A 26,822-nucleotide genomic window follows, 5' to 3' on the forward strand; every position below is an offset into this window, starting at 1 on the left:
TAATCAATGGGTGGTGAAACAGCCCCTGTGTCTGATCTATGAATGTTGTTTCTTTGCTGACAAACGGGTATACGGTTAACCCGATGTTAAGAATGTGTGTAAACCGTTTATTATACAAAAGCGAAGAAATTAAAACGATTGGCAAACACTTGAAATACCCGTACAGAAGCGAATTTATCTCTTGATGACAATCCACTTCTTCGATTAGCCGATGGTCATTTTGCTTAGAAACTCTGTTCGGAAATATTTGAAGGAGTGTTCTTTGAACTTGCTCAGCCCCTGGAAAAACTTGTATGAAAAGTGTTTTTTTAATTGCTTAAATGCCGCTTAAGTGTACGCAGCGCAATATTGCTATTTTACTTTGCTGAAGCTTGTGCAAATTTTCGTGTTGATATTTTTGTGTATCCAAAGTAATTTGTTTATCGGAAGTACTTATTTTGTTTATTAATTTTCTCCATTATCTCTAGCAGGTGGTAGGACCTTGTGCAAGGTCCGCCCGGATTGCTACCACCATCTTGCTTTCTAATCATGCCGTGAAGCAGCAGTGCTTGCACTGTTGTGTTTCGGCGTGGAGAGTAAGACAACCGGTGAAATTACTGGCACTTGAGGTATCCCATGTTAGGCCTCTAGGTTGGCAACGCATCTGCAATCCCCCTGGTGTCTATGGGCGGTGGTGATATCTTACCATCAGGAGACCCACTTGCTCGTTTGCCATCCAGTCGAATTTAAAAAATACTGTATTTGGTTTTATTCGGAAATAAACAGTGCAACAGTTTTAGTTTGTTATACTAAGGGCCTGTCTCACCACCCATTGATTAATTTTATTTGACTGATAAATGTGAAGCCGTCTCCGTCTATTCGAACAAAACAAACAGAGACAGCATCCCATTTATCTGTCAGATAAACTTAACTTGATGGTGAAGGTGGTAAGACTTCCTTTATTCACATACAGACTTCCTAATTTATCAGTGTCAATTGTGTATGTTTGTGGTGCGGTTCAGTCACCTGCATTAATATCTGCCACAGCGGAGCGTGCAAAAATATCTGACACGTCCTACTGGCCCTAGAAGTATAGTCGTTTCAGATATTTCCGCACACTTTGTTGTGTCAGGTGTATTGGTGCTAGTGACTGTAAGTCGCGACGAGGCAATGGATCGATGTCATATTATAACCGTTTGACACTTTAGAAATAACGAAATACTTGAAAAAAAAAGTTTGGGGTCCACTGTATACTACTAAAAATGTAATATTGCTTGTGTGTAATAATAAATTTTTCATTTCATTTTCATTTCAAACACCGTATAAAGATTAACTGTCTGCCCAGAATAGTGTAGTGTGTCTTACGAGGTTTTTGTTAATAAGTCAGAGAATTTGATCATCTGATTCTACAATAAATGCGAAAGTTTACATGTGTGAGTTCGTGCATGCGTGCGTGCGTGCTATGTGTGAGTTTGTTACTCTTTCACGCTTAAACTGGTGGACAGATTTAGACGAAATTTAGCATGCAGATAGCTGGATCTGGATGGAATATTACACAGTCTTCTTTTTATTCCGATTTTCCAGCTTGATCGGGATTTTGCTTGTCTATATAATTTTCAACGCTTAGTCTCTAGATATGAAACGCACGGTTGTTCTCTATGCTACGTAAACGAAAATCAGTGTGTAATTTTTGAATATTTCCATGCGAATCAATATTTTTTTATCAAAGATCAAACTGCATTATTTCAGTACCGAGCGTCCCCAACGTCCGCTGTCCACCCCGCACCTCCGCGCTGTGACCGCGCCCCAAACGGCGCTGCGTCACTCGCGGACACAGGCCGACTTCCTGGAGACACAGTTGACTGACCACCACCATAGGAAGCACGAGAGGACCGAGCAGTTTAGACAGGTAAGCGACTCTCTAAACTCCAAGCTTTGGTGTCAAATGGTGCTGCATGAGTCGTGGACACTGGGATACTTCTTTTCGACACCGTTGGGTGACCATCACTATAGGAGGCACGAGAGGACCGGGCAGTTTAGACAGGCGACGCGACAACTGCCAAAGAGAATAGAATCACTACATATGACAACGATAGTGGGAGCGAAATACTGAATATTATGTATGCAGTGACGATGCTCTGGTGTTGCCGACTGCTGGTATAGCCGGTTCTTCATTCCAAGATTGCAGTAGCGTGTTACCGTAATAATTCATTTACCCGCGAGGCTGTACTCAGATTATGCTAATCGTTCCCAGGTCCGCGCCCACGTGCGCAAGGAAGACGGTCGCACGCAGGCGTACGGTTGGAGCCTCCCGGGCAAGACCGGGCAGGGCCAGAAGGGGCCCAGTCCATGCACGTCGCTTTCCTCCGGTGGGGTGCCAGTGCCCGTGCCAGTTTTCTGCAGGTATGCTCACCTTTAGCACTATCGACACCGGGCTACGTTTCGCTAGGTACTCTGGGCAAAATGTCCCAGTTTTTGAAATCAGATCACTCGGAGATACTTTTAGAAGAATATGAGCCTTTTTTTTGACTGTTCTTGCATTGTCATCCAACCTACTTGTGTATACCAAATTCTAGGTCAATCAGATCAGTGGAAATGGATTAAATTCGTCTTCCAAGATCCCAAAGTAAACTGGCAAGTTTATAAAAACTGTTTGTAAGGCTACAAAATATTTTCATATTTTTTTATGTTATATGTAGCCCACTCTATACCCATTTAAATGTAATTGACTATTTATTTACGCATAAATATGAGTTTCGTAAACAGTCCAATTCACCCTCTTCAACTATTGATCTGGTCACCAAAGATAATCAAATATTGACTCTAAAAACGCCTTGGATCCATTGATTTAATAAAGGCATTCGATACTGTTAGTCACTCCATCCTCCTTAACAAACTCAATGATATAGGACTAACCGGCAAATCATACAAAATATTCGAGTCTTATCTAGCTAATCGTTTTCAAATAATCAAAATTGAGTAATATCGAAGCACATCTCAGCCTCTTAGCTACGGAGTCCCCTAGGGATCTATATTGGGACCGCTACAATTTTTATTACGGGAATCGATAAATTATGAACTAACACTGCACGACGAAATATCTTTATATGTTGATACACTTGCAATTTTACTATGGACATTCAATGAAACTGTCTTAAAACAATTTTATGATTATTTTTGTTTCATTTGATATTCTTCTTCGCAGGCCGATAGCGGAGAGCGAGCCGCGCATGACGCTGCTGTGTGCGGCTGGTGTGAACCTGAGCGGCGGCCGCACGCCCGATGGCGGCTGTATGGTTGGTGAGAGCGTGTTCTACTCCAAAGACGACGAAAAGTCTGACAACACGATGTGTTTGGGTAAGAGAATGGATGATTCGAATGCTATGACGATTAGGTAATATCACGGTATATGTGGAGTGTGGATAGTCTTAATGAGGCTTGATCAATACCACATTGACAGTACTCTCTGACCATAATGTATATCCGTTATTGGCGTCCAGAAGGTTAACAAAGTTTCTTTTTACGAAGCGGAAGAAATGAGCAAAGCGACGCTGCATTCACCGGAAGTGGAACAGATCAACCGGCAGCTGCAGTCGACGCAGAACGCGGGCCGCGCCGAGCAGAGCCTGTCCTCGCTCGTCTGGATCTGCTCCAGCACGCAGACCAAGGGGGTTGTCATGGTAACGACGGACAACACATTGAAACTGCTAGGCTTGTACGAGTAGCCCATTTAGACTCGCGCGAGTGACGAGACGAAGTCGAGGCGCAAGTTGCCATAAGTGATCGAACGAGCATTTACGGTTTGGCTCGCGCCGCGCTCTGCACCTTTAGTGTAAGTTTTCGGTTACAAAATACGTCTCGATCGCGTTCGCTCTAAAATCTCAATTTGTATGGAAACACGAACAGCGCCTCTAGCGGAAAGCGGAACGTTTGCGATGTTCGTGTTTGCATACAAATTGAGATTTTAACGCGAACGCGATCGAGACGTATTTTGTATCCGAAAACTTACAGGGCAATGTTCGGAAGCAATTTTTTGGGTACAAATCAAAAGACTTAATGACAAACGCGATCTCAGCACGAGAGAAAAAATAGAAATCATCCATCGGGTGCCATGCGGGACTCGAGGCGACTACTAAGCGAGTGTTAATGTTGTAATTAAATCGTATTATGGTAGCCTTTTGGTGTAAAATGAAATTAATTTTTTAGAGTTTAAAATAATTTCGGAATGAAACATTGGTCATTTTTTTTTATAGATAATAGACGCGAACAACCCGGCGGAGGTGATGGAGTCGTTCCCGCTCGCCGACAAGCACATCCTGTGCGTGGCGTCCGTGCCCGGCGCCGTCGCGGAGGACTACCGCGAGTACGAGCAGCGGATGGCCGGGGGGGACGAGCGGCACGAGGTGAGTGCGATACGATCTGTACGCTGCGGTCAGACTTATCGCAAAACACGGTTGGCAGTGCTATCGAGTAGAAATGTTACTATATGACTCTGAGCCCGCGAGCGGTGAAAATATTAATTCACTCTGATGTTTCCAGGCACTGTTCAACACGGGTAAAAGCGAATCTATGGACAACCAAAGCAACGGTCTGCCCGGCGCCGGAGGGAACGAGAACGGAGAGAAAGAGGTCGTCGTCGGAGCCACTAAACTGGTAAGACTGCGGAACCGGGCTTGAGCACACATCCTTCCCTTGAAATCACATTCACTGCTTGACTTGAGAGGCTATAGGCCAAAATTTGGCTGCATAGTCTACTATAGTATAATATCATGTAAACTCATTGAAATTATTACGATGTTAACTTACTTCTCGCTTGAAATTTGTTTCAACATATGCCCCACAGCTATGTGGCGCTATCGTCCCGCACGGTTCTAATTTAGCCCTTTGACTTTGGAAGCTAATGGTTCTTTGTCTCTAATGACTAATGAGACCTGTCTGTTTAATGACTAATGACTGATGACCAATCTGGTACTTTGTATACAGGTGCAAGCCACGCTCCTTACGCCGCCGAGCACGCCGGTCAAAGAGCCGGAACCGGAGCCGGTGGCGCCGCCGCGCGAGTCCACCGTCAAAAACGTGGAGGAGCCGGACTCCACTGCCCCGGACAGCCCGCCGCTCAGCTCCACGCCTGTCAATAATGGTACACTAACCCTGGATCTACCACGAACTGTATCATAGACTATAATTTACTAGCGGCTATAGTTTACTAGACTATAGTTTACAAGGGGCTATAGTTTACTAGACTATAGTTTGCTAACGTTTATAGTTTACTAGACTATAGTTTACTAGCGGTTATAGTTTACTAGACTATAGCGCTAGGATATATTGAGTTATTTAATACAGGCCGACTCTTTGCAGAACACCTAGGGTCCCCCGAGCCCGGCGTGGACGCGTTCGCGGAGGAGCAGTCTCAAGCGGACAACCGCGAGGATGTCCCCGACCGTAAGATGTCCACTGTCATGGCGACTATGTGGCTGGGCACTAAGAGCGGCAACCTCTACGTACACTCGGCTATGGGCAACTACAGCAAGTGCCTCGCAAGGTGAGTCGGCAGCGACAGATAAAAGACGTTCTGCTGGACACAAGCTTCCCCCGAAGAACGCCCTAGTGATCGATGCTGTAACGTCCGCATCTAGAGTCTGGCTAATCATAGCTGAACCTGCAAAATCGCGGCATATTCAAAAAAATTGCAGATGGTATCACCAGGTATCACCAATAGAATTAGTAATAGTACAAGTACAGAAGTGACGATTAGGCATAAGAATCGTGCCTACTTTATGCTTCTCTGTCTATCACATGACAACGATAGGTTGAATATAAAAATGTTTAAAACAAAATAAAATTAGAAAAAGTGCATCTTAGGAACCGTAATTGGTTTGACCGGTATTGACCAGTTCTGAAAGGGATATTAGTATCAAAATATTTTGCCATGCCTACTATAACCTACAAATTCGGTCACCGCATCTAAACACTCTTTTTTTCTATTTGAACTACTTTGAACAAGGCCTTCGATTCAGTGCGACTCAACGCGTGCGAGTGAACACGAGTTATGCGATTTTTCTTATGCCTAAACGTCACTTTTGTACGGCAGTTTCTGCTTGTACTATTACATGTGTTAATTTGCTTATCAATAATCTGTGGCACACCACTTTTGATTGTTTCGCCCTTGTTTCAGCGGTAAAACTAAAGAAATCTTTATTTTAACACGCAAAGGTACTAAACTCAACAAGGCACAGAATAGATAATAGCACAAGCTCAAGTTTCTGTTTTCTTATACTCTTTGGTCTGATTGCCCATGACATTTGAATAATGTTGCCACTCAAATAATAGCTGGGTCCAGCTTTCATTAGACATACTCTATCTGATTCCCACCAGGGAGAGAGAGAGATTGGGCGAACTCCGAGCATATTCATTGATCTGAAGCCCGTGAGCGGTGTGTAGATTTTTTTCTCATGAATCGTTTTTTTTTGTCTGCAGGGTGAAACTGAACGATGCCATCTTGGCGATAGTGGCGTGCTCGTCTCGCTGCGTGGTGGCGCTGGCGGACGGGACGGTGGCGATGTTCATGCGGCTCGCCGACGGGCAGTGGGACTTCACGCAGTACTGGCTGCTAACGCTGGGGGACCCCAAGTGCTCGGGTACGGCCGTGCAGACGGCGGCGTGCGTACAGTGCGGCGTACAAGTCCACGCGTGCTCATGTGTGTGTGCCCTTCCGCAGTGCGCTGCCTGGCGGCGGTGGGGTGCACCGTGTGGTGCGGGTACCGCAACAAGGTTCACGTGCTGGACGCGCGAGCGCGGCTGCTGCTGCACTCGCTGGAGGCCCACCCGCGCCAGGAGAGCCAGGTGCGCCAGATGGCCTGCGACGGGGACGGCGTCTGGGTGAGTGCTACTGCTATAAGTGTGGTGTGTGAGACGGTACGTGATCAGAATAATATGGAATCTTCGGCTATTTCATAAGTTGACATGCTTGACTTCAAGCTGTTTGGGTCTTGGTTATTTTTAGTCAATTGGAATACGGTTTTCCGTTAAGGGTTTGTTAAGGTTCACTTAACTTTCGTTTATATCATAACATCTGTCATTACAAGCTTTTATTTAACTTGCCCTGTTAGTATGTTACTTTATTAGTATGGGTCAAATCTTGGAAGCTAAATTTAACCCGCTTCCAGTGGTCGGATTGACTTGAATTTGCCATACTTCTGTAAATTTAGTGACCGTACAATAATCTGGTAGTGACATCCTGGTGGTCTAGCCAGGATCGTCTCCGCAGGAGGGAACTTCTCATTACTTAACAGCACAGATGCGATACTATGCATGATTGTTTCAATTCAATGGCATTCATTTATATGATAGACACAACTTGATATTGCAGCTAGGAATGTCTTCTCATGAGGGAACTCCTTAATGGTTGACAGCGCAGACACAAAACTTGACATGATTGTTCGATTTATATGACAATGCGTTTATTTGAAAGACACCACCTGATGCTGCAGCCAAGGTCGTCTCCTCTTGAGGGAACTCCTTAATGGTTGATTGCACATTTACGTACGTTCAGTTTTGATGATACAGAAGACTTGATTATTTATGCTCTTTTAATGAAAATTAGGTATTCCTAACCAGATATTGCTATAACTTTGATACTTTGATAAATAATTTGACCTCAACTGTAGAATGTTTTCAGGTGTCAATAAAGATGGACTCGACTCTGCGCCTCTACCACGCCCATACTTACCAGCATCTACAGGACGTGGACATCGAGCCTTATGTTAGCAAAATGCTCGGTACAGGGAAGCTGGGTAAGTAACTGCCACAGTGTTATATCTGGATAGACTACTGGCGAAGTCGTGTTGAAGAAATACGATCGTCATTTTAACTGTGGTAGTAGAATTGTATTTATTTTTTTCCACATGAACACAATTATCATTGCAGGTTACACTTGTTATTAGATAATGCGAAATGTACATTTAAAACCAAAATACGGATATTGCCAAAGAACTAGAGTTACCGACATAGCTTGAAGAATATGTATGTATAGGCGGGCCACATCGCTCGAAGAACAGATAACCGTTGCTGCTGAAAAAAAATATCTGATGACCACGAACCCTTGCACAGTGTTGGTTGGCCTCCACTAGATGAATCGAGGATACTTCTAGAGTTCAGGACAGTCGGTGATGCAGATGGCAAGTTGTACTACATTCAGCAGGAGACGTCTTTCGGCTTGACATACTCGTAGCTTTCAACTAATGTCTGAATGCGTTCGACCCAAAACGATTGGGGATAGACCTCGTCAACCCGTCCCAGAGGCCTTACTGTCTAACATCACTATCAATTTCACCTCTTCCTTCTGTCACGCGGTATGGAATCTGATAAAAAGAGACCGTGATTACGATCGCGAGCGTCAGACAACACGGGCGCAGGTCATTTATAATTTGTGGTGTGTGCAGGCTTCTCTCTGGTGCGCATCACGGCGCTGCTGATCAGCGCGGGCCGGCTCTGGATCGGCACCAGCAACGGCGTCGTCATCTCCGTGCCGCTGTCGGAGGGCGGCGGCCGGGATTCCGGCGCCAACTCGCTCTCGCTCGCGCCCGCCGGAAGCGTGTCTGGTAAGTGCGAGACAGATGCCATCTTAGGCTTTAGGCTATTACAATGCGCTGTTGTGATTTTTTAACTTCGTAGAATCCTGATTTGTGTAGAAAAGCAGCAGGGTATAGTAGTAATTATTTGAGTTGTCCCGATCTCGTTAACAGACAACCATTCGAACAAAGCCATTGTGTTCTATTATGTCCTCAAGCGCGTAATACTCAGTTTAAAATGAAATGAAATATAAGATAATAAAGTAGCTCATTGAAATAACGATTTTATTATTTACCATAGAGTTAATTTTAAATAAAACTTTGTTGGCAGATAATGTTTTTCAAAATTGAATGCGTCGTAGACAAGCAGCCTCATGGAAAAGTATTATCTGCGAACGTGTATTTATTTTAAAGTGCACTTTCTGCTCTAGACAATAAAGTCGTTATCTCAATGAACATATTTTTATTTTATATTTCCGTTAATTTTAAACAGTATTATGCGGTTGAGGACACAATAGAATACAATAGCTTTGCTCGAAAGGTTGACTGTTAACGAGATCGGGACACCTCCGGGTACTCTTATGGACATTATTATGTTGAAGAAAGCCGTTATCAAATCTACAAGGTCGTTAAACCCCCGTAGCCTCTGGCACAGCGGGTTCTCCTACTGTTGAACTGCATTTACACTCTCGCATAGTATATCGCCTCGTGCATCGGCTTGTGTCTCGCATGCCATCCGATGAAAAATGAGTTTCTGTTTACACTCTCGTAGTGAGGTCGCGTTCGTCATGAAGTCCTTTGATGCTTGCCCAAAGTGAGCGCAGCGAGAGTCGAGACGAAGCGATCAGCGAGGCGCCAATGCTCGTTCACAGTCGCTTGTCGTGATTTGACACATTCGCGCACGAGTGTAAATGTCCATCAATGAGGGCTAAAAGACAGGCGAAATATCGCTAGATGGCGTTAGTATCGTGAGTTTTTTTGACGTCACGGTCTTGTCTGCAATAAGGGCTATCGTTTTTTGTCTCACTAGATGGCGCACTGTTGCGTGAGGTTTTTAAGTATGACTTTCAAAGTCTGTCATTACGGGCGTGTAAACAAAGTTTAGATTAAAATCATATTTAATACACCTTAAAAACGTACCATAAAAATATCGAGCATGCCACAGTGTTGCATAGTCCCCGTTTTGTTCGGAAAAAAGGGAGGACAAAGGTTTCCGAAAGACAAAACTGTCTCAAAACAAAGACATTAATTGCCCCGGAACGCATATTTGCCATAATTAATTTTATGATATTGCAAAATATACACAAAATTATTCTAATTATAAATAAACCCGCGTAGCTCACCCAAAAACTATGAGAATTGACATTTCGGAGACCTCACGCTACACTAGCGCCTCTAGTGGCGAATTCATACGCGATAACCCTCATTGGCTCATTTAGTTATTAGCCAATTGCAAGCAAGACCGTAACGTCAAAAAACCTCACGATACTAACGCCATCTAGCGATATTTCGCGTGTCTTTTAGCCCTCATTGTGACGTTGTCCGTTAACCCTCCAGCGTCCGGCGCGGCGACGTCTCCGGCGGGCGCGCTGCCGTGGTGCTCGATGGCGCACGCGCAGCTGTCGTTCCACGGGCACCGCGACGCCGTGACGTTCTTCGTGGCGGTGCCGGGCGCGTCGTCCCCCTCGGCCCCCTCGCCCCCTCGCCCATCGCCCCCTCGCCGCCCCCCGCGCGCCGCGCGACACACCCCATGCTCGTCGTCTCCGGCGGGGAGGGCTACATCGACTTTAGGATAGGTGAGTACATCTACTAAGCCTTTTAATCCTTGATGGGCGGGGCACTGGGCAAGCCAGTCACCAAGCGGTGCGATTGAACCGTACCAAAGCCGAGGTGACCCGGGAAGACGGCTGGAATTGTGGAGTTTATTTTTAAGCGGACTAGCTGCAGGAATGCTTTGAAGAATAATAGCAAATTATGCGTGTTACAAATATTTGAACAAAATTTATTTCAATAAACACTGGCCACGTACTCCAACCTGATATAAAGGTCGAAATATTAATATTATTGTTTTTTTTTTGTTATTAAAATTTGGTTGCCTTTTTTTTGGCGATGACGTCTACCGTAACTTGATTGTTCATGATTTTATTTCACATACTATGCTTCATCTATAGACTACCTATTGAAAACTACTACACATTTTTTCAAAACAAGCAATATGCACGTAGTCTTACTGTACTAATATTTTACCATTAGCTATCGGCAATCTTCATGTTTTAGGTGTCTTGTAGCCGATTGCACTTTGATGTCAAGTAAGGTTTTCCAATTTCTTTTTCCAAGTCGGTGGAGATAGTCTTTGTTTCTCATCAAATGCGAAAGAAGGTCACTGACATCTAAGGGTGCGTTTTTAATGAGACATAGCGGGATGGCGATGTGCAGAATTGACCTATCACGTGTCGTTGTTATATTGGGAGTGGGGCCGAGCAAAATGAGAATTGGAACTGACAATACATTACAAATATTTATTCAACTCCACAATAATGACAATAAGTACAGTGAAATAGAAAATAAAAGCAGGGTAGATGTTGGCTAACACAAAAGCAACGAAATCAATAAATATTTAGAATAAATATGGATTATTTTATATTCAATACATACATACTTATAAAAAAATATTAGTAAAACATGCCGAAATTGGAAGAAATAAGGTAAGGAAAAAAAAATAGCCGAACCTGACCGAATAATAAAGTAAGATCGAGTTAGTGACAAAAAGTGATCCTTGAGAAGGTTTTTGTCGATAATGCACGTCGCCGATTCGCTCCGTTTTAATAGAAGCGTACACTAGACATGCTGTGCTGTAAAAATGACAGTTATTCATTGTGCTGACTTAGGCTCATGGTAAAATATTATTTATTCAAGTTTTTGCAAAGCGGTTATCGGTCAGCTTGCGCTTCGATTGTTTGTAGTGTTGACGCTTTACGCTTATCATCCATACGAGTCCACTGCTAAAATGAGAGAACTACCTATTACTTTTTTTATACAGACTTGTAAAAATTAAGTTACAATTTCCCTTCTAGTTTTGATAGTAGGTAATTGACCACTTTGGTCATGGGTGATGTTCGTTCAGTCATGTGTCGATCAGAAAAATTAAGGATGTAGAATGTACGGAGAGAGTTTACACTACTTTACTGTTATGTAAAAATAGTAGAACCTCCTTACAATGTTGCTATATTGCTTTTGACATTTTTAGTGTCGGTGAACGAACTTTCTCCACACAAAAACGGGTCCTAAAATTTATTCGTAACGCCTGTCAATTTTCTAAACGGAATTGCTTAATTTTGACGACTATCAGAGCATCCCAGCCCAGCCCATCAGCCCAGGTACAGATTTAGTGCGTAATGTTTTTTCATCGTATTCTGTCGGATAAGTTTTTATTTATCTTTCTTTCTCAATTCGCTTCGGTAAGCTAGTTGAGAAATACGAACTTTTCTGACAAAATACGACGGCAAAACATTAATCACTGGATGTATCCACTATTCGGTTAAATAACCAATGGGAATGAGGGCTATCGTTTTTTGTCTCACTAGATGGCGCACTGTTGCGTGAGGTTTTTAAGTATGGCTTTCAAAGTCTGTTATTACGGGCGTGAAAACAAAGTTTAGATTAAAATCATATTTAATACACCTTAAAACCGTACCATAAAAATATCGAGCATGCCACAGTGTTGCATAGTCCCCGTTTTGTTCGGAAAAAAGGGAGGACAAAGGTTTCCGAAAGACAAAACTGTCTCAAAACACAGACATTCATTGCCCCGGTACGCATATTTGCCATAATTAATTTCAGATATTGCAAAATATTCACAAAATTATTCTAATTATAAATAAACCCCGTAGCTCACCCAAAAACTATGAGATTTGACATTTCGGAGACCTCACGCTACACTAGCGCCTCTAGCGGCGAATTCATACGCGATAGCCCTCATTGGCAATATCAATACAGTTGAACATTACAATTAATGTTTTCATCAATACAGTTTCGGCTAAATAATAGGGACAGGTAATAGTATAATGATTAGCAGTGATCGGATTAGGTAGTGCCTAATTTAACCCCGAGATTTCATATGAAAAGTTTAAAGTTCATCTTATATATAAGGTACATCATTCTCAAATTACACTAGCTGTTGCCCGCGGCTTCGACCCCGTTGCTTTTTTCTGTATTTTCTTCCATAAAAACCTTCTCCTGACAGTAATGAACACAACAAAAAAAGAATTAGCGAAATCGGACCAGTCGCTCCCGAGTTTTGCGCTTAGCAACACATTTTACGATTCATTTTTATTTATATAGATAGATAGATAGATATATACAATATACATAAATTTGGTTTACCGGACTACACTTATACTTGCTACTCTCTTTTTTGTTACAATTTATTGATAGTAAGCAAGTTAATCTAATGTTTCAATTGTAAAATATCTTTGCAAAGAATATTTAAGAAAGTAACAAAGCTATCATGTAGCGACGAACCTTTTTAAGACTTTAATCATACTGGCATATTTTCTGTGAAAAAAATACGAGTCCCGGAATCCCGAATCTTATCCATGTTCTGTACAACGTTTAAGGTCATTCACCGGAAATGGCACTACCTAATCCCATTACTGATGATTAGGTCCTCATCTGCACTTAACATCAGGTGAGATAGGGGTCAAGCACGATCAGTTTTATGTAAAGAAAAAGGTTCATATCGTCACTACTTTAAAAAAACTCGTATCTCAAAGCAGATATTTTTTCTGAGTGGACCTTATGAACATTAGGTCAAGGTTCAATTTTGTTGACATATTGATTTTAGATACGAGATTTTTTCAAAGTAGTGCCTATATACAATCGATCGTTTTACCAGTGGACGAACATACGCTTCAGTACTGATCCGGTTTTCCTCGCTTCTTATGTTTAAGTTCTGTGCCTATTGTTTGATTTGACTTAAGTTTTTCTACTGCGGTTCGTAATAAAAAAAAAAAAAAGTATCGAAATGTACCACGATAGTTTGTTTGCCCAAATTGTACCTACAGATTGAAAATAAGACGTGCAAAACCCCTCGCCTGACAAAATTAGGGAGTACTAAAAAAACGCTCGTATTCAAAGCGCTTTATGGTTCAGTTTAGTTTATAAATAGATATGCGATACAAGCTTTTTTCAAAGTAGTGTCAAACTTTAATTTATCGAGGGCATATTTAGTTCATATTTTCACCAACTAATAAACCTCGTAAGTTATGATATGAAACTGGAACATCTACTTTAAGAACTGTGTATCTAAAATGATTATTCAAATTTCTTAAAATTTTATATATGAGGTTACGTCAGAGACCCATCGTAATATACTTGCGTTTAAAAATGTGTACAGTCAGCAGCAGAAGTAGATGAGCAGTTGTGGTGCTCAAATTGATCTACACTCTCTCTTATTACCTTGGCAGTAGTGTCGTGTGTAACTGCTCGTCCACTTCCGCTGCTCACTGTACAATATGCTCGCACTAAACACTAGTATGCTGAATACTATAAAGTGCCATCTTTTAACGCGAGAAGTGAAAATTATGCGCGTATTAAAAATGAACTATCGTGGATCATGTCGAGCTGGGATAACGTTTATTAACAATTACCCATCACTATTAACTGGTATACTTGTTAGATGTTGATACAAATGTCTCCTTCGCACATAAGCCATTTGCATCAACACAGCAGGCGTACTAATTATCCGGGAGTAGAAAAACTTACCCGAAATTCCGAAGCAGGCTTTTAATTTTCCATTTTTTTATTTTTTTCCCCACAATTAGAGGAGCATGCGGATGACGTTCGAGATACAGCCTCCCACCTCATTGTTTGGCAGATTGTTGAACCCTGAGTACCTGATAGGATATAAGCAATTAAAACAAATATATTTATCCCCAACCGGTATGTTGAACTTGATCACGGTCCGCATGTAGTCGCTTGGGTTACACCGCTAACTGTTGCTGGTATGAAATACTAACCCGGTACCAAGTGGACGGCGAAGGCTGGCATAGCATTTGGTATCTAGTCGAGTACAGAGTCCATTGCTTGCTATGAAACGGCGTGCGCTTTCCAACGCTTTTACCAGCAAGCAATGCCGTCGCTACTCGTCTTATTTACTGACTTGGAATACCAGCCTTGCGCTCCAAGACACCATTATAAATGTTACTGGCACGAATATATTTTTACCAAGGGAAGTAAGTTCTATCTAAGTGCCATTACCATAGCCTTATTTATGGTGAAAGAAATACCGAACGTGTTGCTTTACAATGCGTGGCCGGCGTGGTTACACATTTGGAAAGTTTATTGACCACGGCAAAGAACAGGCAAGTGCAAAGATATCGACACGGCCAAAGTTACAAACATACGTATACACGACTTTATGCACATTTTTGTGTGCCGTGTATACATATTTTTGCAACTTTGGCCGTGTCGATATCTTTGCCCTTGACTGTACAGCAATCAGCAAGATATTTCTCGCACCTTATACATTGGCGGTTACGCAAATTTGCCAACCTAAATCCTATTTCAATGCAAATAGCCTCACAATTTTTCATCATGTGCTTGCAATAGCGGTGGGATATTTTTTTCATAAAAATAACATAAAGGTGGTAAATGTCATAAGTTTTTAATAATTGTACGGTTTTTGCGTAATTGTTCGGTGATTGGATTTTTGTTCTCATTGCCACAGAAGAAAAGAAATGAAACTTTACATATTGCAAAAAGACGTATTTATATATGTACACAGGTTATTCATACGAATGAAGCTGTTATCTTTGATTGTAAATATACACTCTTTATCTATGTTAGTCGAACGCTTTAATTGGAAGCAGCCATCAAAGCAGGGTGTTGCATTCATTTAGTTTTTCCGACGAAGCATGATCTAGTTTAAGCGCAGTTTATAACTCGAAAACACAAACTGAAATATAGATGCACAGAAAAACCAGAAAAATAAGACCAGCGCTGGGAATCGAACCCAGGTCCTCGGCATTCCGTGCCGTGTGCTATACCGCTACACCACCGCTGGACAACGATACAGACACGAATTTCTCCTATGCACCTCATATCTCAGCTTGTGTTGTTTCTTATTTAGCCACTTAAGCAGCGACACTAGCGACATCTATGCCGTAGCCCTGATTAAGAAACTTTTCGGCACTCCATCGGAACTAACAGTTTATAACTGTCAAAATGTACCTGCCTGTGGATATGGCAAATTTAAACCAGGCTTTACGACATCAACCAGTGGTGTGATTCAAAACGAACCTTTCCGCGGATTGTTACTTGGCAGCTTTCGACAGACAATTATAACTGGTCCCGTTGACTTGGCGTTGGTTGTTTGTTGGCGAGTACGCAATTTTGCTCCGTATAATGCTACCTAGGCGTGAGGTTGTTAAAAGAAATTGTTATTTTGGAACGGGGGTTTTGGGAAACGGTTGGTTTTTCTGCGATCAGTCCTTAATGAGATAAAGAGTGTAACTTATATAGTCAATGAGAGCCGCTTTGGTAAATATTCGCTAGCGTGTATATTGCTATAACGGTTAAAGAGAACTAGTAATTTTTTGTTAGTACTAATTCAATTGTTACTTACACTAAGAACATGTGTCGTCTAACAAGCTAGTCACTACTGTTCTCTTGAGTTATGTATTTCCTTATACATTGCGTGTCTACAATTAAACGTCAGTGCTATATTGAACAACACTAGATAAAGTAGTTAGATACTAATAAAGGAATGTTAAAAGTATACAATGATATCGTAAGTGGGTAAAACAAAAGTATTTGAACCGGCGCGTCTTTGCCGTACCAGAATCGACGAATGTGTCCATAAACCTAAATCTTTTAGGGTCCTTACACACCGCGTTTTTTAAGCGCACCGTTGACGTGCGTTTGTATAGATACAAACGCGATATGCACGCATGTTATATGGCTGCTCTTTGGCAAAAAATACGCTGTCAACGCGCACTTCTAAAAGTACGGTGTGCGAAGGTTATTACTTGCTTCTCCGCGGCAGATGTGTGGGGTCCTCTTGGTAGCAAAGCGATCGGTTTTAGTTAGTTCATGAACATATTCGTCGATTCGGTCACACAAAGACATGGCGGCTGAAATGCTTTGGAGCCTTACCCAGGTGCAAGTTCTGTATGGAACCAACTTTCAAACTTAAACTTGAGGCCGCATTTTCTACCGCGCTTAGGCTCTTGGTCGGATTCGCCATCTTTTGCAACCGTTACCCAATACCGTTTGATAGAAAGGAACGAAGAATGTGATTGTGATTTATGCTTAAATGATTTGAGCTGTTTAAACTGTATAGGGCAATGGTAAAATAGATGGTAAATACGATTACGGACACTCGTGCGTTAGACAATTTGCACCTGCTGTTTAGTGATGTAACCGCCATGTGTCTAATCATTTCACTTAAACACACAAAACACAAATTTATGATCGCCGCCAATTACTCCACAGCCGACTCAGAAATGGAGGACAGCGTGGTGGTAGCCGAGGACGGTTCCTCGAGCGGCCACAGTTCGCTGGAGCGGGCTTCCAAGAGCCATTTGATCGTCTGGCAGGTGGCGACCGCCTAACGCAAGCCAAGCCGCGCGCGCCTCGATTCTGACGATTTCGTTTACGTGTGTACCACCGCTAAACCGGCGACGGTTATCATGTGAATAGGGAAGTTCCAAGCCTAAGCCCTACTGTCCACGGAACGCAGCGTCGTTCTACGTTTGTAGTATTATTGTGTATGGAAAATGTGCTGCGTTACGTGGATAGTGGGCCTAAGCGCATACACTCTATTTAAGCAAAAACATGCTCTTAAATAACAACAGTATTAATTCAAATTGATATTTTTTATTGAGTAGTATGATAATAATGAAGTAACGAAAAAGGAGCTATCCAGTGTACAAAAAAGTTGTAAGCGACATGGAAAACAATTTTGCATATCAAATATGTATAAATTTACTGACAATGAATTTAATTAATAGCCAAGCTCTAAAAAACGTTTTGATACATATTTATAATTTGATATGTGTCACTTACACCTTTTGGTGTAAAGGGCGTAAACGACAATATCTATTAGAGTTTTGAACTAAATTGATGGTATGCGCTTAGTTAATAGGTACAGCTATTCCCGCAAAGGTGGATTTTTAAGGAGAGGTCAGTATTGTCTAAATTAGTTGAACATTGGTTGCATACATCTAAATTAGGAATTGATTTGAATTTAGATAGTTGGTCCATCGAAATCCATTTTTCCTATTCACATTATGCAAATATCATGGAGAAAGCATGTTTTTACCAAAATGTAATGTGGCATTAATTTATTGAGTAAAATAAACGTACGCATTTTTAAATACTAGTACAAAAGAGTAATAAAAATATCCCTAAGGGTAGTAATAATATTATGAACAGTAAATTCAGAAATATGCTTTCCCTGTGGTATTAGTCGCCGCCTCACGCGTGTGTGTGGGCCTTGGCACCCTCACAAATGTATAAAATGAGATCCTGAATAAGAATTCGTTTCGTATCACCAGCCAAGGCCCTTGTCCTTCACGTTATAGAAACTTCGGATAGAAGCAGTGCACGGCACCCGGACTCTTAATGAGCGTATCTTATGTGCTTGTTGTTTTGCTATAACTTTTTAGTGGCGCTTAGACTTGTAACTGTTTTGTAATTGCTCATATCATTGTGACGCAGGTCGTTTACGCTAAAAGCGCTGTCTGAAAAGAAAATGATGTAAGCGCCTGAGCGCGCTTTTTACAACGCAAATCATATTGTGTATCATTTTATTATATTAATATATCTGCCTTAGCAGAGTACTTATGTATTACAGAGTGAAAATAAACTGAATTGGATAGTGCGCTCAAGAAATATTTGACGCGAATTTATATTTCAACAAAAAACTATCGAAGCATACCAACAATAGGCAGCATATTGCAGCATAGTTTTTTTTTCATTAAACTTGATTTTATTTTTTAATAGTTTTATACGGTACAGCGCTTTTAGTTTAGAACGCGAAATGGTGGTTTTACTGCGTTAGGGCATTAGACTTGATAGAAGACTGATGCAGAATGTCGACCAAGAAATCTTAGTACAAACACTGTTTACGCAATAACTAAGTAGTAGTCAGTTCTGTTTCTAGAGTTTACCATTAAGTAAAATGTCCTAATGTTGGTAAGGTGTTCCGAGTGTTAAGTTTTCGGCGCAATTAACGTTTCGTTGGCTTATTAAGTCTAGTCATAGAGTTGTACTATCGCGTTATTAAGCCACTGTTCATAATTTAGTCGAGTTATACATACTTTATTGTCATTATGTCAGAATAGCATTACAAGGCTAAATTATGAACAGTGGTTTGTGGCTAAACAAACCCTGTTCGCGACTGTACAGACGTTTTTTATGTGGAAAACTTTCACGAAAGGTACAGGATTTCTATTTTTGACTTGCAACTGATCTTAGTATCGTTTAAGCTTAAGTAAATCTCATCTAGAAGTAATGTACAAGATGTAACCACCAAATAATTTCATTTTAGTAGTGTTATATATTTATTAGTGTAGGCTAATAACGGAGATTTTTTTATATTCATTACTTATTAGGTATATAGATGTAAAATATAATAAGGTATCTGAATGCTAACCATTTTGGGCTGTGTTTGTCATCTGCATCACAATAATTTTAGGTGTGCTTACGTCGACGTGTGATATGCTGATGCCGATGAAACGGTATACAGGTATAGTGCGTAATGTATTCCCATTGGGAAAAGTCGGATCTCCATCGGCATACGACGGTACAAGAAGTGCCAATCAATTAAGTATTGTATTAAATGAGTGTTTAATTGAGTCGCTTAACTTCTAACTCAGATAAATCCACTCTAACCATTTGGGAGATAATTGAAAAAAAGTGATAATAACGTTAATTCGGTGATTTGAAAGGCAATATTTCTTTATTATGGCTAAATCGGCTAAATCATTTAGCATTAAAACCATCCATTCTTTACTAAAAATAAAATGTTGATTGGATCATCTTCATTTGATAATCGATTACAATTTATCCATCTTTGAAAAAACTCAATTTGGATTTGTATAATTTTGATTTAACAGATCTGGATTTATCTAGATTTGAAAAAAATACTGACAGCCATGTTGGACAAACTTCTTTCGCTGATTGGCTTAGAAGGACTTACCTACATTTGAAAAAAAAACTGTCATATTGATATATCTGATATTGATAAAATATTATGATTTTAACTGTATTTTTCTCAAAAACTACACAATTTTTTTTAATATATTTATATTTTTCCATTTTATTTAATACCAAAATCTTAAAAAAAAAAACAATTAGATTTACCCGAGTTTGAAGTTAAGCGACTCAATTTAGAGTCGTGTCGAAACGGCTGTACGATGGGTACTGAAACTAATTAAAAGAGCATGGCAAATGCGAACTTTTCCGATAAAATACGATGGTAAACCATTAACCACTGCACCTGTACATATACATTATAACTCGTAGATAGGTCGCTGTTAAGTTTATGTATTTATTTCAGGGACTACGTGAACTAATCCTGCCATGGGACTACATGTTAGTAGCTATTAGGGTAATACTTACCACGAAGGGAATCAATAGCGTATGTTTATGTTAAAAAAATCGACCAATATGTACATGAAATGAAAGCAACAGCGGGTATGTATGTAACACAAATTTGCTCTTAATTTAACGTGATACATGAATGACGTAAATATTGTGAATATCTGTTGAAAAATAAGGAAGATACTAGCGAGTGAACTTTGAATTCCATCTCTATCTAAAGAAATAAAGTTTAGTATGGACTTTCTAAGCTCGTCATGACATGTGACGCCATGGTACAGTCGAATGCAAAAATATATATACAGCCATAGCGTCAAAATATGTATTCATCGACCTTAATGTTTAGTGGTATAAAGGTGTATAGATATTTTTGACGTCTTGGTAACGTATATATATTTAGGTATGCCCTTGACCGTACATGTCGAATCTCTATCTAATTGGAAATTTCAAATGTCTATATCTTGAGATTTTTAAAAAGATATACTAAATCAAAAAAATAAATGCTTGTACAATCTCTGTTTGTTTGTGTATGGTGCGCTGCGTGATTTTACTTCATGGACATAGGTGTTGAAACCCAATAAGTCAAAGTAAGCGACTGTTGAAAAAATAACACTATTGTAAAAGTTAAAAACGAAGTTTTTACGACTTATTATATTGACATAGATTGTATTAACGTAAAGATACGGTGGTTGAAACCCTTTGTGGTTTTTACTCGGTGATGTTTGTCGCAGACTTAAAGCATCGGTCTGTTTCCCTCAAGCTTAGGTATTTCTGCGAAAGGAATATAGGACTTATTGTCAGTAAAAACTAAATGCGACGTTCTAAATGTCGACATGTCTGTCTCGCTCGCTTAGGTCAAAGACAAGCGTGGATACTGTGTTTAAAAGCACAACACTAACTTATAATGAGTTAGATGTAGTGATGTGACAGGGTCGATAAATTAAATCGATAAATGTATGCAAATCCCACGTTACCCCTTTTTTAAATAATGCTAATATGCTAAAAATATTTAATCGTCAAAAACTCTTGTTTGCCTGCCTCCTGTTTGACACAATTAAAACCCAAACTCCCGGTTACCTCTATAAAAAACTAAAGTGGTCCAGGAGGCTATTATATATCAGACCCTCACGTGCTGTGCTGCTGAGTGTACCTTGTCACAGAACTGCTGCTTTCAGGGGAAGCTTTCGGTATCATGCTACTAAATGTTGGAACAACATACCCCCACCACTACGTGATCTCAAAGCTAAGTACACTTTTAGAATCAAGCTCCGTGAATATTTGTTAAATATGCAGAAAAACACACATACCTGAAGCCCCCTTGCTACTTATATTGTTCCATGGCTTCCTCCTTCCTTCCTCAGTTCTTTAAAATTATATATTGCAAATATTATATTATATATATTATACATTTAGGTTTTGCTATATCACATAATTGTTAATTTGTTAATTGGCCCTGTCACGTTCCATCTTTTATTTTATTTTTTATTTACTATCACTTGTTCGTATAATTTAATACGACCAATGATCGCGTTGTTTGTGTTTGCACGCACCATATCTTCATAGACCTCTTCTGTACTGGTTCTGGCAGAATATCAGCGCTGCGGCCTCCGCAGCATTATTGCTGAGTCAGCGCCCTTTCTTTCCACAACACATGGCCTGCACGTTGTGTATTTTCACATGTATATATAGGTTTTATGTAAGTATGTACGTACAGACACTCGTATACATATGTGTGCGCCTGTGTGGGTATGTGCATGCTGCATATATATATATATCCCAATAAATTTTGTATGATTTCTCATTAAATACTACTTCACTTCTTCTTTTCGAAACATTTTGATTGGTAAAGTATCAATAGTTTTTAACTTTGTAGTTTAACTTTAATGAATGATAATTATATGTATATTTTTAAATCTTGTTATGATATTCTGTGTTGTGGATGAATAAAGTCATTTCTATTCTATTCTATTCTATTCTATTCAAAACAATTAGAATACACCATCCCACTTCTAATTGAGGAGTAATTGACACAACCAATCAATGATTTTTGCGAGAAACTTGTTGGCGGTATGCAGTTTAGCGAGGTCCGTTTGATAACTTGGACATTTGAGTCACATTTGTGATTGGTTAAATAACAAAATGAGCCAATAGCAAGCGACAGTGCAACATCAAACGGACCTCTCGATACTAACGCCATCTAGCGACATTTCGCCTGTCAGGAAAAAGCTAAAATAAAATGTTTTTTTTTTTTTTCGTATTGTATGGAGTCAACTGCCCTATTACGATGTGAATTAATAACGGATTCAAACTATTGTTTTTTAAATGGTATTTAGGCTTGTCTTTGATCAATCAATGTCTAATAAGAATCCTTGTGAGATTTACTGTACAACCTGCCTAAGGAGAATTACTTCGTGTACTTTGTTACCATGCGACATGAGAAACAGGAAACGTTGGGCTATGGATCGGTTTACTTGTGAAGTTTTAGGAAGGATTACGCGTACCCTTAGTCTTAAAAAAATCTACATATTAACGAAAGCAATAGATTTCCACAGACTATTTTATGTGGATCCTTAGTTAAACTCATCGAATTCCTATAGCTAAAACATGTTTATTGGAATATAAAATAGCAATATTTTTACAAGGCACGTATTGTTTTTTAAATCTATATAAAAAAGCTGTATTATTTTCTGCTAATTATGCTAACACTTTGTCATTTTAACCAGTTCAAAACCGTTGCTTAAGTGAATTTAGTTCCAGATTGGATTTTTATTTGAAAAAAGTTTTAAGCAAAATGCTTAGGTGTGTTATGAAATATAAATAACCCAAATGGCTTGTCTAATGCACTTGGAATCACAATCGTTTTCACCACTTCTTTCTGTCACACGGCATAAGACGAGGGTAGAACGGGACAGTGAATGTGATCGCGAATGTCAGTGCGTTAGACAATACGGCTGCAGGTTAAAGTGACATAGTACTGTATAGTCAACAGACAGTTTTTTGTGGCAATATTTAGTGTCATTTTCAACTCTATCCAATGATATCGCTCAGTTTTGCCTATAAAATTAAGGCTTTGATTTTGTAACATGATTGTTTATTATTTTGCTTTATTTTTTTCGTCACGACCTTCATCGAATCACGTGGCACTTGATAGTGCCCCGAGAATTAATTTCGCGTCAATTACGAATACAAAAGCTGATTGATGTCTGTGAGATCGGCAGGTAAACCGTAGTCTAACGGCCAGTACTAAAATTAAATGTAGTGCTGTTAAAGAAATATTTACTGCCATTGCCTGTGACTTTTATCTTGTCGTTGAGACTGTATTTGAGGTACCATTACTCAAACAGAATGTATGGAGGTTTTTTTTAATGCGAGAAACTGATTCATAACCTGGTTTTTTAAACGAAAAAAACCAGATTGCATATTTAGTTTCTCACTGAGACTTGCTCGTGTTATATTTAATAGCGAATTTATGTGGTTACTTATGTATTAATTTTGTAATAACTTTGGTGCAACATTATCGTTGAGACGATAACTAGCTTTTTTTTTGTTATCGTCTTTATTTAATTTAGAAAATTAATATCACATAATATTTTTTCGATAATTATGTGCAGTTGTTTATTTTGAAATTGGAGTTTTTAGATAAATACTAAAATTATTTATGAATAGTCTTATGGTTAGTTTATTAAGTGTTACAGTGGAAGTCGATTTTGAGGTGAATTGGTTTAAAACGAGTCGCTACCAGGCAGTACATGCGTTGTGTTTCTTACGATATTTTCTTATTGTTCAATAGCCGTATTTTGCATATACAACCAGAGTGCAGAGTGCATAAAAGCGTGAGCGACATGAGTTCTCTACTCTCTAAACTTATATTAGTAATAACTGCGTAAGCGACACTTATATTCACGCTTACGGCATAAGCGACAAAGTTATTTTGGTTTTATACCGTTATATCTTAGTACTTTTTTGCGGTCGTATATAATTTGCACTGAATATAAAACTACACACTGTACTGCCTAGTTAGGTCTTGTTCAATTTCCCTCTTGACCGTTTTCCGTTGTACGTCCTAGTCAAAATAATTAAGTTAGTGAGCAAGGCTTACGTTGTTTTGCTGAATAATAAATACTTTATACATTGATAGCTGCTTTTTTATTGGATTGCATTCATTGCACTTGAATGTAGGGGGGGTAAATTGTGTTATGCTAATGAGGAAGTTCAACGAAAGCTTCTTGTGTACCAATTTCGTGAAGTGAACAGTCAGAAATTATGTAAAGCTCCTATTATCTTACTGTCAGCTTTTTGACGTTTTCAACTCAGCAATTTCGTATTTAAAGTTTCTGTTTCTTATTTACCCACTTTTCACTCTTTATTGAATATATTTGGATAAAATACAAAATTCTTGACAACCATGGTATAACACAGTTAGCCACCTGAGGTTTGTTACTGGTTTTACATATTGTACTTTATCACTAGTATTTTTTTTACAAACGGAATAAAAGGTCTAATTTTTTTCATCTTGGCGCTTTGGTATTAAGTGCAGGGGATGTTAATTAAAAACAATATCAGTTACAGCTTTAAACTATTTTTATGGATACTTTCCACTAGTTTTTCAAAAATAAATACTACCTTTTCCTTGTGAAGCTTAGCGTACTAAATTTAGTACCTGCATACGTTTAGGCAAATGTCAACTTCTAATTTTGACATTAAGTGACACATTTTGATGGTAAAAAGTTGACGTGGCTCTTACAATTATATATAAAATCATCGTAAATTAAGCCTTAACCGATATGTAAAACCAGAACCAAGCTTAGCAAGTTTAGCTTAAAGTGCTGAATGCTCTAAAATCGATGTAAGAATCAGAATGATATATACAGCTTGACGATGTAAAATGACATTTATAGATAACTACATTTGCAATGTTATATGACTTTATTTTTGTACTTAGTTTATTTCTTATCAGTATTAAGCTGTGTACACAGTGGTTAACCAACATATCCTGTTATTACCTGTGTAGTGGAAAATTGTGTAGATCATTTTGAGCACCACAGCCGCACATCCACTTCTGCTGCTGATGGTAGAAATTAAATTTATTTAGAACTGCGCTCAAAGTTGGACTTAGATGTATGAAGTGTCACTATGCTTGCTTATTGGCTAATGTTCGAATTCAATCATCAATTGACCAATCAGAATGCAGTTCATTTCTTTACTATTTTTTATTCTCGCCCTGTTCCTTGATTTCGTGTTTTAATCCCTTAGAAATGTATTGTAAAGGTGATAAAAATTAAGTAATATTGAATGCAATTCCGCAGTTCTTAAATGACAGTGGGTCTATAGGTATGTATGTCGTCAGACGTGCCTTAGCGCCTCGGCAGAAATTAAATTGATAAATGTGTACACAGCTTATAGGTTTTCTTTTACATAAAAATGTAACACATGTGAATTAATTTTGATGCAATATTAAATGTTTTATTATTTTGTTACACTTATTTTAAAAAATATTATTATTATTCAAAAAAGAACCTGTATATTGTATATGAAAGAATGATTAATTTTATTTATTTAACATCTCACGTAATTATCTAATCAATCGTTTGACAAAAGGGTGAAATCATTATTTATAATTAGTATTTAAAGTTATCTCTTGTTTGTAATAAATATGCAATCAAATAAAGGAATGCTGACGAATATTTAAATCTTTAATTTAAACATAAAGAGAAAGCAAAGGGATTGAATGAAATAAATCTGCATAAGCACATAGACGAAATATAAGCACATCAATAGATAACATTTATACAGTCGAGTTCATAAAATTGTGAGCAAACATTTGACAAAATATCTGAACACGACTTTATTGTTTACGTCGTAGAAGCGTGTCCAGATATTTTTGATCAGATTTTTGCTCACAAGTTTATGAACTCGACTGTATCATAAATGACTGGCCAGTTTAGCTCTGCAATTTGTTAATCGAATACTTAAATTGATTTTCTATGGTAATGGGGAGTGGATGAAAATTTTAGAAACGTTTGAGACTTTTTTTATCGATAGGAATAACCTTCCTAATTAACAGAAAAAATAAGTAATATTTAAGTAGCACAATTAGTTTCAAAAAATGAAAGAGTTTTCTTTACCGACAAATTACGATAGTCCGGTCGGTTACGGGTTGTTCCGTAACCCAGAACAAAAAACTTAAAAAAAAAAATGTGTCTTTGACTCGTTCGTTTTGACAGATGACAGTTTACCGGCCCGGATAATACCGACATAGAAATACCGACCCTGTTTTTCATGTACACACCCGCAGAAGCTCACGTCAGTTTCTATAGGCGTGTACAGTCACGTCTAAAAGTATGTATACACAAAAAAAATTGAAAAATATGTAGCCACACATTTTCATCATAAATATGTATCTATTACTGTCACCAAAAAATTGTATTCATTAAACTGTTTCAGTATTATGTAATCACAAAATGCTTCAGAAAGTTGCATACTTAAATAAATTCTATTTAAATGTATCCACCTCGTAGGCAAAAATAAGTATACATGAATGGGTTCCATATACATATAACCACACCAATTTGGCAAATATTTGTATACGCCGTTTGATTCATAAATATGTATCCAGACTGCAACAACAAACCTTGTCTGACTGGCATAGAATCGTAAGTTGTATATTTA

The 26,822-nt window shown here is 39.0% G+C and overlaps 1 protein-coding gene across 1 annotated transcript in view; it reads left to right on the forward strand.

Annotated features, from left to right (window-relative positions):
* syd (JNK-interacting protein syd) overlaps positions 1–25,837 on the forward strand; it is a 47,925-nt gene extending 22,088 nt beyond the window's left edge. Inside the window, 15 exon segments of the mRNA XM_074099987.1 lie at positions 1,729–1,888; positions 2,234–2,382; positions 3,185–3,336; positions 3,508–3,659; positions 4,233–4,382; positions 4,519–4,632; positions 4,963–5,119; positions 5,338–5,521; positions 6,457–6,617; positions 6,698–6,858; positions 7,658–7,772; positions 8,421–8,579; positions 10,107–10,250; positions 10,253–10,345; positions 17,043–25,837. Of these exon segments, the coding sequence (XP_073956088.1) occupies positions 1,729–1,888; positions 2,234–2,382; positions 3,185–3,336; positions 3,508–3,659; positions 4,233–4,382; positions 4,519–4,632; positions 4,963–5,119; positions 5,338–5,521; positions 6,457–6,617; positions 6,698–6,858; positions 7,658–7,772; positions 8,421–8,579; positions 10,107–10,250; positions 10,253–10,345; positions 17,043–17,161 (2,170 nt within the window). The 3' untranslated portion in view covers positions 17,162–25,837.
* Positions 25,838–26,822: the final 985 nt, after the last annotated feature.

The sequence above is a fragment of the Choristoneura fumiferana genome, chromosome Z (genome assembly GCF_025370935.1).
Source record: "Choristoneura fumiferana chromosome Z, NRCan_CFum_1, whole genome shotgun sequence".
Lineage (NCBI taxonomy): Eukaryota > Metazoa > Arthropoda > Insecta > Lepidoptera > Tortricidae > Choristoneura > Choristoneura fumiferana.